Consider the following 17730-nt stretch of genomic DNA (forward strand, 5'->3'; position numbering starts at 1 on the left):
CCTCCCCACTCTGCGCCTCAGTTTCCCCATCCGTAAAACGGAGTTTAAGGGCTGGGAGGGTGGGACGCGGACGCGGTTGGTCCCGCTGGGGGTTCGCCGCTCCGCGAGCGCATTGTGGATTGGGAGAGGACGAGCGAGCCCTCCCGGGACGTGCCAGACATTAAAAGGATTACCGGGGGAGGGGGATGGAGGGGGCCGGAGTTTCGAGAAGGAGTGAGGCTGAGCAAATACCGCAGCTGGGGTGGGAAGAGAGGAGCAGGACACCCCCTGCTTCTTCCCGAGCATCCCTGCCGGGCGCTTACCTTGTGGAGCGGGCGGGTGCCCTCAGGGCCGGCGGTGCGGGGCCATGGGGCCAGGCGGCGGCGGGACGGGGCTCAGCCCCGCAGCCCGGGCAGGGCCGCCGAGGGCTGCATTGTTCCGGCGAGCCCCGACCCTCCCGGCCCCGCCACCTGTTGCGTACCGGGGCGGGGGCTGCGGCGGGGCTGCGGCGGGCGGCCCCCGGGGCCGGTACCTGGCCGGGGCCGGGGCCGGCGCCGCCTGCTCGGCGCTGAGTGACAGCTGCTAATTTGCCGGCCGTGCCCCGCTGCCGGTCCCCGCGCTCCCCGCGCCCTCCTTTATCTTATCAGAGCCCATAATTACAATTGCTATTTTGCTTCCTCGAATCAGCAATCAGCGCTATCTGCCGCCGTTGGAGAGGCAGCTCCTGTCAGCCGCCCCTGAGTGACAGCGCGGCGGCTGCCCCGCCGCACAAGCACACACACCGTGCACGGCCCGCCTGCACACGCACACAGTCCTGCACACGCCTGTGCAGCCCTCCTGCACACGCACATCCATGCACACAACCCTCGCACACACACACGCATTCTCTGCAGTCCCTTTCACGCGTGCACAGCTCACACACGTGTGCAGCCTTTCCCATGAGGAACCCTCCTTCCCACACCCCTCACACACCATGCACCCCCAGCACAGACACATACGCTCCTCTTTGCTTACCCGTACCCCCAAAATATACCGCTACGCCTCACACACACACATACACACACACCCCAGCTGCAGCCATGGAACATTTCTCTCTCTCACGTGCAGACACTGGTACCCTACTTATGTGCTTTACCCCTTGCTCAGGCACCCAGAAACTCTAGACAGAAGTGCACTCCCAGCTCTCCCCACCACACAGTTAATGTGTTACCCCAAAACACTGCCTAATGGCACCTCTGGGAATGGATCTCCCACAGGTCTCACCTGATCTTGTCCAGCATCCCCAACTCTGAGGGGTGCAGAAGGCAAGCAGGGGAGTCTGAGCAGTACCCCATCCCTGGGCTGACCCCACAGGGTTCAAGGAGAAAAACAGGCCCTACATCAGTATCATCAGTCCCAGCACAGCACAGGGCCAGCAAATGCCTTGTGCTGGCCAAAATTTCCTACAAAATCAGCCCCTTGTTCATTTTCATTTTCCTTCCTTTTTTTTTTTTTTCTGTGCAAAAGGTCATAAGGATGTTTTGGGAGGGGGGGAGGGGGTCTACATGTAGAAAACAGGCAAAGTCTGTGTTTAACTGGAAACATTTAGGGGCACCACAGAAATGGGCAGGATGGGCACTGAAGGCTGAAGCAGAAGATGGTTTTCAAGGGCAGCAAACACAGATTTTCAGTCCAGTACATGGTCAGAAAAAAACCCTCCATGTTGAGCTGTGTGAATAGCTGATGTACTCCAGCACAGGTGGTACATATCCACCTCTTCAGGCTGCCTAAGGAAAACCAGGCAAAACCAGAGCAGGAAGCACTAGATACTCCTCATACTCTAAATCTCTACATTCAGACAATCCTAATTTTTTAATATATTAAAAATTCAAGGGATTTAGGCATTGTCTATTTTGAGGATGTTGTTCTTCCTCACGAGTGGCCACCTCTGCTTTACCCCTGGTGGGCACAGTTTCAAGCCACACGTCACCCTGCACACCACACTCTACTCAATAGCACCGTGTCCAGAACAGCCCAGGCTGCCTTAAATGGGGAGATTTATGGTGTCCGTGTACAGGGTCAGAGGCAGCCGCAAGCTGACAGTCCCGCGTGCCCCCTGCCCTCAGCAAACAGGCTCAAGTGCCAGTCATGGCTGTAAAATCAAGCTGGTGTGGGATCACCCAGGGGTGGCCACACTTCGTCTGACAGCGGATGACTGACGACACTCCTGCCAGCCATCCTCAGGCCCACAGCCAAAGCCTCCACAGCCCCTATCCTACCCTACCTTTGGGAATGGAAAAGACACGAGCAGGTTGGTGACAGCAGCCAGAGACAGGTAACATCACAGCTGCTGGGCTCATCCCACCTCTCCTGCTGTCTCAGCTCGTGGCCACAATCTGCTCCTTGCAGGGAAGTTGGCTGCCTTCAGATAGGCATTTGCCTTCTTCCCTTGGGCTTCACAGCCCACCCATGCTTGCATCAAGAGTGACACACACCTCTGCTTTTGTTTTTTAAGAAAAAACAAACCTTTTTAGATAGGCGCTCTCCTGTGCCAGGCAGCACAAGGGAAATCAGTCTGCCTGTCAGCTCCTTCACAGGCCATCTGAGATAAGACCCCTGGTCCCCAGGGTGAGGGTCCCCTCCATTCCCAGGCACTGAAGCTAAATGGCTTGTCTGGCTCTCCTGTGGAGAAGAGAAACTATGCCCTCTGCTCCTGAGACCAGCTGGGCCTCAGGTCAAACTGCTGTGGAGCCTGTGGAAGAAAGTCCTTCTTTGTCCCCAAGAAAGACCTGGGGACCTGCTGTGCCCCCAAGTGCTCCAGCAGCCAGTGGGCTGTGGTCCCTGTGGGAGGCTACTAGCATGGTCCCATCAGATCCTATCCTGCTGTCCCACTGCTCCACTGTCCTGATCTGCAGAACTGGGACCGTGTTTAGGCTGGTCAGGCACAGGAATTATTTTCTTCAGAGAAAGCTCATGTACGTAATGTTCTTCAGGGATGCTAAATGCTGCAGATGAAGCACCAGATAACAGAGACATTAGCTGCAGCCCTCCCATCCCTTTTCCCGCAAAGCTGAGGGTACCAAGATGCAGCTGCAGGGCTACAACACCAAGAAGGAGCAGAGAGAGGAACCAGGACATGGAGATGTCTGTCCCAGCCTGGCTGGGGTCCAGGCTTGCTCTCAAACTTTTCCTTCTCTCTCCCCTTTGTACCCCACATAGAGCCTCCTGGCAGTTGGGAAGTGTGAAGGCAGCTCCTGGAGCAACCTAGACTGCAGTAAGGCAGTAAGCTGACCAGGAGAGGACTTGGGATGGAAGGGGCAGCAGGTGAGTGACTGTGAGACTCTGGAGTAGTCTGTGCCCCTGTACAGCAGTGACTGAAGAGAGCACAGGGGGTGTTGTGGGAGGCTCTCCTTGTTCCCCCAGTGATGCTCAGCACTGAGCCCCCTAGTCCAGGGCCACCCCAGCACCATCCCTGCTCTCTCCCAGGATGTCCCTTTGTACATCTGTAGGATACAACTGGGTTCCAGCTTCAGCTTCCAGCCTGCTTCTTCATCATCCTCATCTGGCCCAGTCCAGGTCAGAATTGGTCCACTGACACCCTTCTCCTTGTGCAGAGTGAGGGATGGCAGCATAAGATGCTGTTCCCCACAGGATATCAAAGCCAGCAAGGTATACCTGTTATCAGCTCTTCCCTGAGCTTCAGCCTGAAACCTCCCCACAAGCATCCCTTATTTCAGAAAGGCAGAGCCAAGAAAAACAACACCAACCACAGCTTTAGGGGCAACCAGTCCAAACAGGGCTGAGTGGAGACAAGGGCTCCTAGCAAATTGGGAGTTCACATCATAAGAGGAGGCTGGGAGAATTTGGGGTGAGTGGAAGCCAGCAAGACACCCGTATTAGTTTTGCCTTTAACACCTCTTTTAGGGGGACTATCAGCAGACAGTTTCAGGCAAAACTATCTGTTGGAGAAGGAACCGGGACATTGCTGTCACTCCCAGAGAAGGGCCAACAAGCACAGTTCCCTGCTCCTGCCAGGCCATGGACATAGACAGGACCAGAGCACTAATCTCACCTGATGCAGGAGAGCAGCACTAGTAGTAGTCTGAGCTGGCTGGAGGGTGAGGAGAGCTCCTCTCTGCAGGTGCAGAGGGCTTGGACGGTCTGCACAGCAGTTGCCTTTGAAGGAGGACAGACAGTGCCGGCAGTGGGGTGGCTGGCACGGGGCTGAGGGTTAGCCAAAGGCTGAGGCACACAAAGGTGAGGACACTGAAGTGCGGGCAGCACTGCCCTGCACCCAAGCATCTCCCTGTGCTCCAACACCATAGGAAGGAGAGCCAAAGTGCACAACACCCAGGATCCTGTGATGCTTTACATACTTTCCTGGAGGATGCTTAGCCATAAACCAGCTTTTGCCACCCCAAGATAAACACACAGAGGCTTCCCAGCAGAGCCGGAGGGATGCTAGTCCATTCCACCCTCACCCTTCCCAGCCCTGCAGCCCAGTGCCCCCAGCCCTACCTGCTGATCCTTCACCACAGCTTTAATGGGGCGTTTCAGAGGCAACAGCAGCTCCTCCATGGCTGAGCAGCACAGAGCAGCCTGGGGCAATCCCGCTGCTCGCCATTAACCTGCCCCCACCCCCCAAAGGGAAGGAACTTGGCCAAACCCCACTGGGATGTGTTACATGGGAATGACCTTGTCTTCACTACCCACAGCACCAAGACAGCCCCAGGGCAAACGAGGAGCGGGAAGGGGAGACACAGCCCACTCACAATTAATTCTCTCTATTCAATTACTAGCAGCAGGGCTGAGGCATGTTTCGTGGGCGGTGGGAACACCAGGCTGGGAGACTACTCCTGTGTTCTGGTCACAGTCCCCTGGAGCTGTGCCCACTCCTGTGCGGGACCAAGCTTGGGACATGGCCCTGTCAGGTCCCTCTTCAGCAGTCCACTCTCACAGCTTTGTTTCAGGGAACTGGGCTGACTCCTCTTCCTTTGGTCACTTCCTGTCCCTCCTGCCCAACTGCTTTCTAGAAATGTGACCTTTGCTTCCATCATTTCACTCTGTGCTTCTGGAAGTGCTGGTGTCAGTATCGGCTTCATCATCTTTCTGTGGCAGTGATGCTCCTGCAGTTCAGGGGAGACAAAGCTAGGCTCTGCTTTCCATCCAGGCTAGCTGATAAGGAGGAGAGCTCAACACTTACAACAGCAGGGCTGCCAGCCTGGCAGGGGCAGCCTTGGGTGGGTCAGCATGTGGCAGCTTCACTCCTGGTCCCCAGGCACAGCAGAAGCTTATTCAGAACAGTCCATGGATGCACAGATGGATTTTGCAATGGTGTTAAGCATCCCCTGCATGGCTACATTTGGCTCTGATGAGACCAGTGCTATTCTCATCTCTGGCATTCCCACACAGAGTATGGGTGTGCTCAGATGTGAGCCAGGCAGAGCTGAGTGAGGCCAAGAGCCTTGTGGAGGGCACTGAAGGGGAGATACACACCAGGCCACATCCATCTACAAGGAGAGAGAACTGGGATGGCTCTGCAGCTACCCAGCTCAGGAAGGGGTCCATACAGCTGGGCTTGAGCTAGGCAAGCCAGAAACAAAGACCAAAGGCTCCCAGCAAGGACAGCTGATGTGGGATCAGCTCAGGCAGAAGGTGGCATACCTAGCCCTATATGATTTAAACCCAAGGTTGAGCATTTTCATGCAATTCTGCTCTGCTTCAAACAAGGGTCAGCAAACAAGCAGCCTGGCTGGGAATGGCCATGATGCATGTGCATGGGGAAGGGGTGACACACACAGACACGTGTATGAGGATATGTGCACTCATGGCATTTTAGGCAGCTCCACTCCGTTCCTGACCCCATTGCACAGACAAACAGCACCTCCAGGACCTGGTCTCAAGACATTCCTAGCTGGTATAACTTCATCAACATCGTAGCCCCAGCCCAAGCAGCAGCATCCTACTTGGGGTCTTCAGACACGCACCATCAGGCAGGCCTGGGAAGTGGGGGTGTCAAAGCCAGGCTGGGTGGGAAGGGGCTCTGCTGGCCACCCAGGAAGGTAGAAGCCATCACTCAATGCCAGGGATCACTGTCCTCTCTGTGGGACAGGCTCAGAGGCTTCTTCAGGGCCACGAGTAGCTGAGACAGAGATGCAAAATGCTGTTCCTTTCCTGCCTTGCTTCCTAGCCAGACAGGCCAGGCAATTCAGCTTTGGCTTGGATCCTCTTAGGAACAGGACTTCTGCACCCAGCCCACGGGGGGGTTAAACCTAAAACTAACAGCAGTGGCCCAGGGGGGCTGTAACTCTACCTTCATTTGTTTGCTTACAGCATCCACCCAAAATGCCCCTGTGTGTCTCTGGGCTCCTGTGTTAGTGGCAGCTGAACTGCTGACCCCAGGAGTTTGCAAAACACCAGGGTTGTGGCCCCTTTGACATCCCAGCCCGGCAGAGCCAAAGCTTATCCTGACCCTGGACCCGGAGAGCCAGGCCCCAGGGCACCCTGCATGGCCCTGTAAGGGCTGGGGCTTTGGGGGAAGGCCATGGGGCCAACAAGACTGAACCCCAAAGAAATGTCAAGGTGGACACACATCCCATCTCCCCTGCTCCTCCCCAGTCTTGGCTGCAGCCCCCCACCTTGTTGTGGACCACCAGCTCCATGGAACTGCTCCAAATCCCCTGCTAGTCTTTATCCAAGCCCAGCCCTTCATCTTCTGTCAGCCCTACAGCCCCTACTCCATGCTGGCATGGGGACCAGCATGGCAACTGTGCCCCTCTCCCTGCATGCCCAAGGCCATGTGTGGTCTCTGTGCCACCCTAAAGACTTCTGTTTTGGGAAGGTGGGAAACATATGATCACAGGTAAAGCCACAACCAGAGCCTGAAGACAGCCTATAACTGGTTTCTCCCCAACACCAGCTGTGATAGGGGATTTTTGCCCTAGGTAGGTAGGGGATATGCTGTCCTAGAGTGTGGCCATGGCATGAACAAGATACCCAAGCTCCCATCATGGTGCAGACACCATCTCCAAGCTGTGCAGGGATGGGTCAGGTTTGCAGAGACCTGGCCTAGGCAAAGGAGCAAACAACCAACAAAAAACCAGGGAGTTCATATGGAGTTTGAGAGCTCTCCAAATATTCTAATTCCACTTTTTTCCCAGGAGCCAAAATCCTACCTCTGAAGGGCCAAGCCCCACTGCTAGACCACATCACCTTCCCCTGTGAGCTGAGCACCAGGAGGTCTAGCAGGGCAGAGCTGCCACAGACAAGATCCCTGTCCTCTCTGCTCTCCTCATCCTCTGCTCTGCCCATCAGCAACAGCTTTTCCTATCCAGTCCCAAAAACCCCATGAACTGCAGCTCAGGGGTCTCCACCTGCCTAAGAGCCCACTGGAGGAGCAGGGATTGGAGGCATGGAGTGGTATGTGATGCCCAACAGGCCCTGTGCAGTGCCATCACCAGCAAGGATACCACAAAGCCAAATCCTGACTATCTGACCTAGGGCTCTGTCACTGATGGGGCTGGAAGCGGAGGACCACAAGGTCACTGCAGTGAAGTATGACCCTGCGAGGATACCTCTGAGAGATCCTAACCCCCTTGGGACCCAGCCCAGCTGCTCTGGGCAGGCCCTGTTCCCCCAGATGCCACCAGCCCTGGCCAGGGCGTGTGGCCGGTAGTGACAGTTCAGCCAGCATCAGGGACAGCCCAGCCCAGAGTGATTAGATTTGTGCCTCAGAGAGGTCAAAGGGCAGGGCACCTGTGACCTCCATGTATCTGGGCTGCGGGTGCTGAGCGCGGAGCTGCCAACACTGCCCCGTCGTGAAGCAGCTGTGCTGGGGATGCAGGAGGGGACAGCATGGGACAGCTGTGCTGGAGCCTCAACCCAGGCTGTCTTGCAGGGGGCTGTCTACCACAGCCCAACCATGTTCACTTTTAGCACCTGCTTTATGTGACTGTGAGTTTAAATCCACACAACCCCTGCTCCAACAGTACCCAGTACTTCTCCAGCTGTGCCCCCACTGCAAAGCATAAAGCCACAGCTGCCTGAGCAGCACCTTCATGGAAACAGTCCCCTCTTGTATTCTGGGCAGCACTATAGGGCTGGGGACATGAATCCACACTGCAAGCAGGCACACTGGGCAGCTATCACAGCCTGTGAATGCCCAGAGCACAGCCAGGCCATGGGCAAACTCCCCAGCCAGGCATCTCCTGTGGAACTGGGAGCTGGAGGAGCCTCTTCTCCTACCACAGAGTAGCTAGTGGGTGAAAACTCACACATCCAGGCTCCCAACAAACTTGAGGCTCCCTGGGGAGGACCCAGCACACGACTGAGCACCAGCACATGACCCCAGACCTGAGTTTCAGCTTCTGCATCAGACAGGGCCGTTCCCACACAGTGCATCAGCACCATTTCCCTTTGCAAGGCATATTGATGGGAATTACTGGCAGCCTGGCCTTTCCAGATCCTGCTGCTGTCTCTCTTGGTTGCAGTCTGTCTGCCCTGCCCCAGTGGTTCCCTGAGGCAATAGCAGTGGTACTTGTGCCCACTGCCCGGCAGGATGGAACTAGGATAGACAGCACAGTCAGCTAACACTGCAGAGAACGGGACACTTGTCACACCCACCATCAGGGTTGTCCCAGTTAAGGGTGGCTCTGCTGGTGGTTTTCCTGTCACCGCTGCCACTGAGGTGCCACATGCCACACAGCTCTCTGGGCCACCTCACAGAGCTGTTGAACCCTGGGATAAGGGGGAGGCTGTGTCTGCCGGGGTGTCCCTCTTCTTCCGCCAAAGCCCAGGAAGCCAAGACTCAGAGAACAGCAGCTTTACCCCAGATCAGCGTGGGAACCAGCAAGAGAGAGCTCATGGAGCAGGAGACCAGCCCCACCTACAGCACAGTCACAGCTGTGCCTCTCAGCCGCCCCGGGGACGAGGTCTAAGCCACAAAGAGTTGAAACCCAGCCAGAACTCTATTGGGGCAGGACCAACCTGGGACATCACAAGAAAAACCATTGTCTGGCCATGCTCAGCAGAGCAGCTCCCCATCCTTCTCCTCAATCCCTGAAAATGCAACTCAAACGTGACCTCTGAAACCAGAGCATCCTCTGGGAGCTGACGGCCTGGCCCAGCCACCAGGCTGGAGGAGGCAGCCAAGCTCTCCAGCCCAGTGAGGCTGCACCTGAGCCAGACCCTGCAGTGAGCAGCCCAAGACTTTCACTGTGTGCAGCAGGCTGGATTGGAAGGGGTATGGAGTGTGCAGCAGCGTGGGTGCATAGCCATGGTGCTCATGCATGGTGAGCCCCATACCATGTTTCTCTGCTGCATGGCTCAACCAGGGTTCAGTGTTTCCTGCTGCTGCCAGGGTAGGGAGGGATCCATTGCCAGCCCTATCAGCCCACAGAGCACTGAAGCAGCAGTAAGGTGGGATGCTCAGAGGAAATCAATTCCCAGAGCAACTCCAGAGACATCACCAGGACTGGGGTATCATTTGGCTCTCTGTATTGGCACCTCCACACCCTTAAAGGGTTCTCCAGTATGGGAAGCTCACATATGTACCTAGAAACACAACAACTCAATTGCACCCTCATCCCATGCCAAACAAGGTAGCCCTCACACCAGGAGCACCTCACTTCACTCCGTGTGCACAGAGAGCCTCCTGCCCCCCACCATCGAGTACTCCCCAGCCCGGCCATGCCCAAGCTCACCTGCTCTTAGACAGCCCTGTTTGTTTGCCCAAGGTATTTGCAGCCGGGGGCACCTGCTTTGATACCATCAGCTCCACGAAGGAAGCTGCTCACCTAGCGTGACCCCTGTAATCCCATCCTTCCCCGTTAAGTGCTGTGTGAGCGCATCCCCCTCCCAGCCTCCTGCCACCTCAGCATTTATCTCCCCCTCCCCAGGCTGAGCATATCAAGGCTGTGACATTGCTAGGGAGTAGGGAGCAAACCTCCCCAAGTCACTCAGACGGGGGCTTGGCAGTGCCAACACCCCCTAACCCCTCCATTACCCCCTCTCGGTTTGGGGCATCCCTTGTCCCTGGGCATTGCCCTGCAGCAGTATTGGGGACCAGGTAGCACTCACAATAAAGTATTGGGTTGGGCTGGTCCCACAGTGAGTTGGACATGCTTGGTCTCCTCAAGCCTTCTGCCACCTTCACCATGTCCCCCACGGTGCCACCTTTGCCCCTGACAGGACTGTCCCAGCTGTCCAGACACCCCTAAAGAAACCAGTACCCTGAAACCATTTCCTTCTACCATTGAAGAGGCCAAATGCTCCTTCATATTAGCTAGCACTGCCTCTCCCACCCCGTGGGAAGCAAATGTACCACCCTACAAGGGCCAAGCTGTGCCCACTCCCTCCACTCATCACTCCCCACCAGGTTCTGAGCCAGCTGCCTCCCCTAACCCTCTCTTCTAAGAACACCTGGTTAAAAAGGATCTACTGGCTCTTGTCTCCCTGGAGCCAAGCTGCAATGCTGGGGAAGCGCAAGAAGGATCAGGGTCCAGCAGATAGATTAGTCCCTGACCACTTCCAGGTGCACACAGCCAGGGAGATCTGCGAGGTGCTGGGGGTGCCAGCCCTGGTAGGGGCCGGGCACTGTCGCGGTACCAGCACAGCCACAGCGCCACCCGCAGCCCTGGAATCCCCACTCGCACCATCAGCACACCAGTGCCCTTCACCCGGCTCAGCTGCGGAGTGCCACGAACTTCTCCAGGCAACGGGATTTGCCGGGAGATCTGACAGCGCCCGTGGGTACGGGCACCGACCGCCAGTCCCGAACACACGGGACAGTGGGAGGAAAAGCATCTTCCCGGAGACAGGACCTCTGCCGGCCGGCCCCCGCCCTCCCGCAGGAGGAGGAGCAGAGCGGGATGCTGTTTGCAGCCGGGTCTGGCGGCTCCCGGTGCCCCGGGCGGGCCGGGAGCGGGGCCGCAGAGCCCGCCTGCCCCCTGGCGGTGCCGCGCCCGCCCCCGGTACCGGGGTAGTGCCGCCGCCTCTCCAGGCCCGTCCCTATCCTCTCCCCTCGCTGCTACGGGGTCGTGCACAAAACATGGGCTTCATCTCCCCCGGACCGGCTTTGTGCCCCCCAGGCAGGCGCAGTCACCTACCCTGGGGCTGGGATGCCAGCAGTCTAAAGAGTCATGGAATTGGTCCGGTTAGAAGGGACTTTGAGGCCGTCTAGTCCAACCCCTCTGCCCTGGGTAGGGACATCTTCCACTAGATCAGGTTGCTCAGAGCCTGGTCCAACCCGATCTTGAATGTTTTCTGGGGCAGGTCATTTACCAGCTCTCTGGGCAACCCCTGCCAGTGTTTCAGCAAGCTCATTGTAAAAAAACCCTTCCTTATATCCAATCTAAATTGACCCTCTTTTGGTTTATAATTATTACCCCTTGTCCTATCACAACAGGTACTGCTAAAAAGTGTGGCCCCATCTGTCTTATAAGCCCCTTTAAGTACTGAAAGGCCGCAGCAAGGTCTCCCCAGAACCTTCTCTTGATCAATCCTTTTTCCCTTGCTGCAAGGGGCATTGCAGCCTCCCTCTGGGACCTGAGCAAGGGATGTTTGGGGCCAAAGGAAACAGTGGGTAGGTGGAGAGGAGCTGCACAGGTCCCAGAGGAGAGAAACATAATCTAGAATGGAGACTGAGCTGAGGATCCACCCTGGATTTCCTACATAAATCCAGGCAACTGAGAAACTTGCTGTCCCATGGCATCAACAGAGCCAGCACAGCAGAAAAAGTCCATGGTGCTTCTCAGAGACAACAGCCAGTGTCTCAAGCAAGAAGGGCTGGGACAGGCATCGACACATGGGCCAAGGATGCAAGATTGGTTGCAGGGAAATCACCAGAGAAACATTTAAGGGCAGAACCAGCACATGTGGGTGAGAAGTGCCACCTGACTGAAGCACAGAAAGGATCAAACCCTCTCCAGGTACCCAGGTGTGGGGTGACATGACTCCTCAACAAAGGTCAGAGCTCAAACTTGCCCCACTGCAGTGTGCATGGGAGGAACCTGCCAGCCAGCAGTGACCCCTCTCCAGACCTCATGTCTGAGAGACCTTTATTTAGAATGTAAGAGCAATTCTTTACAAAACACATTGACCCAGAACTTCCCTCCAAATCACAGGCAGGCTGTGAGCTCCCGCCCCATCATAACTGCAGTCAAGGACAGAGCCTAGGCCCCAGTTTCATAATTCCAAGTGTATAAAAACTATCAAATTGTGAGTAAATAAAAGCAAACACACTAGAGTCAGTGAAAGTGCCTGTCCCACACCTGACTTTACATCCATGTGCTGGGGAAGGGGCCAGGACTGGGTGTTTCACAGCTAGGGAAAGGGGGTGCACAGAGCAGAGGTCCAGGACAGTAAGAAGGCACAGGGTAAGGATCACCTCCTCCCTCCTCAACTCCCAGAACAGAGATGGGGGAGAGGGGATATACCAGCAGCATCCATCCAGTTTTAGGATCAACCTCCCAGGGCTGTGTGAAAGGAGACGCCCCAGTGCTGGGAGCGGCCCCTGGTCCCCAGAAAGTTACAACAGAATAAAAATAAAACCAAAATAGCAAACGTTGAGGTCCTGGCAAGAGGTCTCTGAGGTAAAAGCCATCCAGGGAGAGAAGTCCCAGCGAGTACCTAAGAGGAAGAACCAGATTGAGAACAGCAGTCTCCAGCAGCACCTCCCACCCACACTTGCCACTTCAATATCACAGCCACCTGGACCCTTCCTCTGATGCTACCTGGCCCCTCACCTTGCCTGGAGACAAGTTACTGCTTCCTCCTCTACTTCTTGGCTGGCATAATAGGAGGAAGCTCCTCCTCATCTTCATCAGACAGGTCATCGTCCACCTCAAAGGAAGCATCTTCCCTGTGCACTGGGACACACAAAGAACTGTTACTCACCAGCTTACATCTGTGCAAATACAACAGGCCCCTGAGACACCCCAGGAGCAGAGAAGCTCAAGGAGCACTGAAGCAGTTTCAAGAGCAGCTTGTGGGTAATAAGCTATACCCCAGCTGGAGGGATGTCTCAGTGGGGAATGGTGACAGCCAGCCATGGGGAAAAAGGGACAGTGTGGGACATCCAGACCCCTTTTCCCATGCAAGGGTTTATGGCAGGAATGAATCCCTGATAGAGAGAGACCCTGGGAAACCAACACAAAGGAGGCACTGAGCACACATGCTGGGCAGCACCCTGTGCATCTCCCAGAGGTTCCCCGACCAGTGTTCACACTCGTGGGAACCCTCCATACCCCTTACTTCTCCCAAGCCCTTCCCCATCCTCAAGTGCTTACTGATCCTGTGCCAGCCACTGAGGTGCACTGGGCCAGAGCCTGCTGCCAGGCGGAAGGTCACCGGAGGCTGCAGCTTGAAGTTGTCCAGACTCAGCTGCAAAGAGCAGAGTGGAGCTGAGTTAGAGGCAGAGGCAAAAAGCAGAATACCCTGCAGTCCCCAGCACAGCACCTGGCCCAGTTAAACATGTCCCTCTGAGGGCACCTGCAGTCAGGCCAAGGCTGCCCAGGGCATTCTCTCAAGAGCTGCAGGTTCTAGGTAAGGATCCACAAACATCCAGCTCTGTCCAGTTCCCTGCAGCCATCCCCCCCTGAATCTTCAAAACAGCCTCTTACCAAGGGCTGGCATGACAACTTCAGATTTGCCACAGGCACAGCAATCTCCTGGTTCTCATGGTTTCGCCCAACAACTTCCACTACGTTGCACTCGTCCTTGGCACCATCTGAGAGGCAGACCTGGGTGGGAGAGAAGACTGTAAACTACTGCTCTCCCAGGGAACACGTCAGGGACAGCCAGGGCTCTCCATGGAAATGGAAAAAAAGCTCTCCCACAGCAATACCACAGGCCCAGATGTCAGGCAAGATATGAGGACGCTGTTCCACAAAGCAGGGAGAGCAAGGACTCCTCACAGCACTTGTCCCCTGACTGCCTCAGGGAGGGGTTCTGTGCCTTTCCCAGCTGGGACAGCTGTTATTGCAACCGTCTCAAGGGATGGCACCTGGGCTGTGTTTTTTGCTGATCTGATCCACGCTGGCAGGTCCTGTGCTCCCAGGACAGAAAATATCCCGAGGGAGAGCCAGGAATGAAGCCCTACATCTACCTGGGCTTGGAGAGCAACAAGCCACAGACCCAGCTGGTGTGGATTTAAGTGTGAGGCTCCAGCAAGGTCAAATACAAGGAATAAATACCTTCCTTCACCCCATGCCTGGAGTATTTCTTTGCTGAGCAGTCTCCTGCGATCACTGGCTTTGCACAAGCACCTCTGTACAATGGGTTAAACATGACACCCTCATGACACCCTGCCCTGAGAGCAGACAGAGTCAGGACCTCAGCCAAGGGAGTTCCCTTTTCTGGCCCAGCCAAGCAAGGTGGGGTGAGCCTGGAAATATGGGGTAAGGGCATGGGTGAGGAGAGAAGAGGGCAAGCACAGTTAATTTGCATTTCCCTTACCACAGACAGTGCCAAAATGTGGTCAGAGTCATCTTCCTCATCCACCTGAAATGTGTAGGATTTGGTACTGGCAGTCAGCTCACAGCCTGGAAGGAGGAGATCAAAAAAGCTGTAGCAAGCATAACACAGCACAAGGCACCACAGGCAAAGGGTTCCCAGGGCAAGCTCTGGTCAGGCATGCACATGGCATCCCTAAAACTCTTTATATTCTCATGTTCAGGAGCCTCACTCAGCCTCAGGCCAGGGCTGTGTGTTCCCAAGAGCTGTGTGTGCACTTGCCTCAGCACCATGCAGGGACAAAACCTGGTGTCCCCACAATGGGCTGCCCTGAATCTCAATGCCCAGGGGCACCCAAGGTCCTGGAGCACTGACAGGGCAAGGCTCTTCCCCTCTAGAGAGCAGAAGAGCCAGGGTGCACCACTGCAGAAAAGAGGGGAGGGAGCAGGCAGAAGGGTGACTCTGCTCTTGCCATCACCAGCAGAATGTTTTCTTGGGTGAGAGTCTGAAAGCAGAGACAGACACAGAGTGCAAGACCTCAGTGAGGAGGCACAACCCAAAGGGAGGATGCTGGGCCAGGCTGCAGGGAGCTGCAGTCCCTCAAGAGAAGTTTTGAGACATATTTTATTACATACTTCTCAGTTACAAAAACAAGGGAGACACACAGTTACGTCCTTAGTTCTTACGATCAGGATTCGGCCAACGAAAGGGAGGGAGGAAAGTGCCCTGGGTGTATTTGCTTCGTGCAGGATGATTCACCGATAGGAGACCCATCGGAAAAACACAGCGCTGAGCCCTGCATACCAGAGTCAGCACTTGAAAAGGCAGCCCGGGGCAGGACCTCTTCCTGCCCGTGCTTATATACTCAGCTCGCTGGGGCGAGGACCAAATCCCGGGTTCACAAAAAGCCCGGGGGGCTGCTCCGTTTCCCTGCCCAGTGCAGGCGTGTGCCGAGCTGCGCTGCTCGGGCCGCGCCACGGGCTTTGCGCAGCCCGCACACGTTTGTGAGCAGCGTAGGGCCACGTGTGCGGGGGGTTCCACAGCCCAGCCGAAATCCCTCCCAGAGAGGAGGGACAAGGCTCCTCCGCCCTGCGACAGGCGCCCACGAAACGCTGACGTGGGAGGCGCGGGGGATTAACCGGAGGAGCGGGAGCCGGGGCTGCCAACCCCTTGCCCCATTATTCCCAACCTTCTACACTCGCTAGAACACCATGACCCCACGCGGTTCCCCCCCCCAGACCGCCTCAGGACGCCCACCACGTGGCCGTTCCCTCCCAAGCCCGGCCATATACGTGTCTCTCCCCACTTCTCCTCCCCGCCGGCACGTTAATGCCCTCCACGTGTCTCTTCAGACCCACGTATCTCTCTTGCCCTCTCGCCCCCTCCTCAGTGTGTCTACGCTGCCTCCAGGTCCCTCTTCGGCCGCCCCACCGTCACTACTGCCCCCACACGTGTTCCCCCTCCCCCATTCCCTACCCACGTGTCTTTCCAGCCTCCACGCCGTCCCCATTACTCCTCAGTCTCCCTCTGGCCCGTCTCTCTCCCGGCCCCCCGTTCATTGCTCCAACGTGTCTTTCCTGCCCCCCAGCTCTCTAACCCACCCACTCCTCTCTCTTGCCGTCGTCCCCCAACTCCTGCCCACGGTCTATTACCCCGCGCCGTGTCTCACCTCCTCTACCATCTACGACCCCCCATGTGTCACTCTTCCCCCCTCGCCCTGTCCCCCCTGCCCTCCCGGCCCCCGGTGCCGCTTACCGAAGAAGACGCTGCCGGGGCAGGCGGGCCCGTGCGGCTCCATGAGGCGGCGGCGCTGGGAGCGGGTCTGGCCGCGGGGCGGGCCGTGCAGTGCCGAGCCGAGCCGCCCCGCCCCGTGCCCGCCCCCGTGCCCAAACCAAAAGGCCCTGCGGCATCGCCCCCCATCCTTCAGCTCGGGGCCGTCCTGGGCCTTCAGCGCTTACTGACGCCACGGCCAGCTGTGGAAATGCCACACGGGAAAAATGGCCCTTTACTGCCGGCTGCCCACCCACCGCCCTTCTCCCGGGCACCATCGCAGCCTGCACCATCAGCCTTCCCAGCACTCGGGAGAAGGCACAGGGCACCCACAGAGCCAGGAGGGCATAAAGAGGGGTATGGGGGACAGGAAAGTGACAAGGACTCAGGCAGGGGCACAGAGAGAGGGACCTGCTCATCTCTATCCCTTTAGAGCAGCATGACCTGACCCTGGGGACTGTGGCATCAGAGCCCTTTAGCGCAGAAGGCAAAATCCTACTTCAAAATCCATGGCAGGGAGCAGAGGGCGGGACTGGCCTTTCAAACCAGAAAGGGAAGCAGCCTGGTTGATGCTGCAGGGGTGAAGGGGAGCAGCTAAATTGAAACAAACTCCGCTAATGATGAGCTCACATCACATTCTGGGACAGAACCTGGCTCTGCTCCCACCGCAGAGACCTCTGCCAGCCCACCACTTGCTCTGCTCCAGCTGGACTGGGTTCAAGAAAAACACAACTGAAGAGGTTTGAAAAGCAGAACCTGGTCTCAGAAAAAGGCAAGCACTCACTCAGCAATGGTTACACAAGCACAGACATGTGCTTCTCAGCAGCTGCTCTCCACAGCCACCTGACCCTACATGACCTGTCTGCAGCCACCACCCTGGAGCAACTGGAGGCACGAGCACATTTCTGTGTTATGTTCCTTTAAAGAGTCTGATGCAACATCAGAACCCAAACCTGTCTCTCAGGGCGAGACGTATTGCAGAGAGGCAACTCTGTCATAACTTCATGAAACAGGCTTCAAGGAAACAAAGTTGCCTATATTTAACACAGTACCATTTGGTGAAGAAAACTATCACTTTTACATGGGCCAGGAGAAAAGTTTTTAACTGCTAACTTCCCTGCATAGTTTGTGTGTTATCCTGTTCTCTACACGAAACAGCTTCTGAACTGCACCACCAGTGCACTTGTACAGCAGGTGGACGAATTTTTGCTAAATGATTTTGCGGAAAAAGCAGCTTTTCATACTCTTTGCCCGTCCCTTTGCTTCAGCTACCTCAGTGTTTAGCTTCCCAAGTTAAACCTCAAGGATGTACAACTCTGGCCAGATTATGCAGCTATGATGTTTGCTCACTGTACACAGTGGGACACCCAAGTTACTTCATCTCACACCTTGTCTGTGCTGGCAGCTTGGTGGGGTTTCAGAAACCTCTATGCTGAGCAGCCAGCAAGGGAAGAAACAGTGTCTGAAAGGGTGAGGGAACCCTGCTTATCCTGGCTTTGCCAGGCACCAGTGACCACCTGTGAAAGAACTGATTTTTTACAGAACAGGTAA

The 17730-nt window shown here is 56.2% G+C and overlaps 1 protein-coding gene across 1 annotated transcript; it reads right to left on the bottom strand.

Moving 5' to 3' along the window:
* Window positions 1–11997: 11997 nt before the first annotated feature.
* On the bottom strand, window positions 11998–16246 carry NPM3 (nucleophosmin/nucleoplasmin 3). The gene is made up of 6 exons (XM_050339451.1): window positions 16165–16246; window positions 14413–14498; window positions 13578–13697; window positions 13245–13338; window positions 12702–12824; window positions 11998–12585 (listed from the first exon to the last, which is right to left on the bottom strand). Exons 1-5 carry the CDS (start codon window positions 16205–16207, stop codon window positions 12733–12735), a joined length of 435 nt encoding a protein of 144 aa, XP_050195408.1. The 5' UTR covers window positions 16208–16246; the 3' UTR covers window positions 11998–12585; window positions 12702–12732.
* Window positions 16247–17730: the final 1484 nt, after the last annotated feature.

Source organism: Myiozetetes cayanensis, unplaced genomic scaffold (assembly GCF_022539395.1).
Source record: "Myiozetetes cayanensis isolate MyiCay16 unplaced genomic scaffold, myiCay2020 scf10, whole genome shotgun sequence".
NCBI lineage: Eukaryota > Metazoa > Chordata > Aves > Passeriformes > Tyrannidae > Myiozetetes > Myiozetetes cayanensis.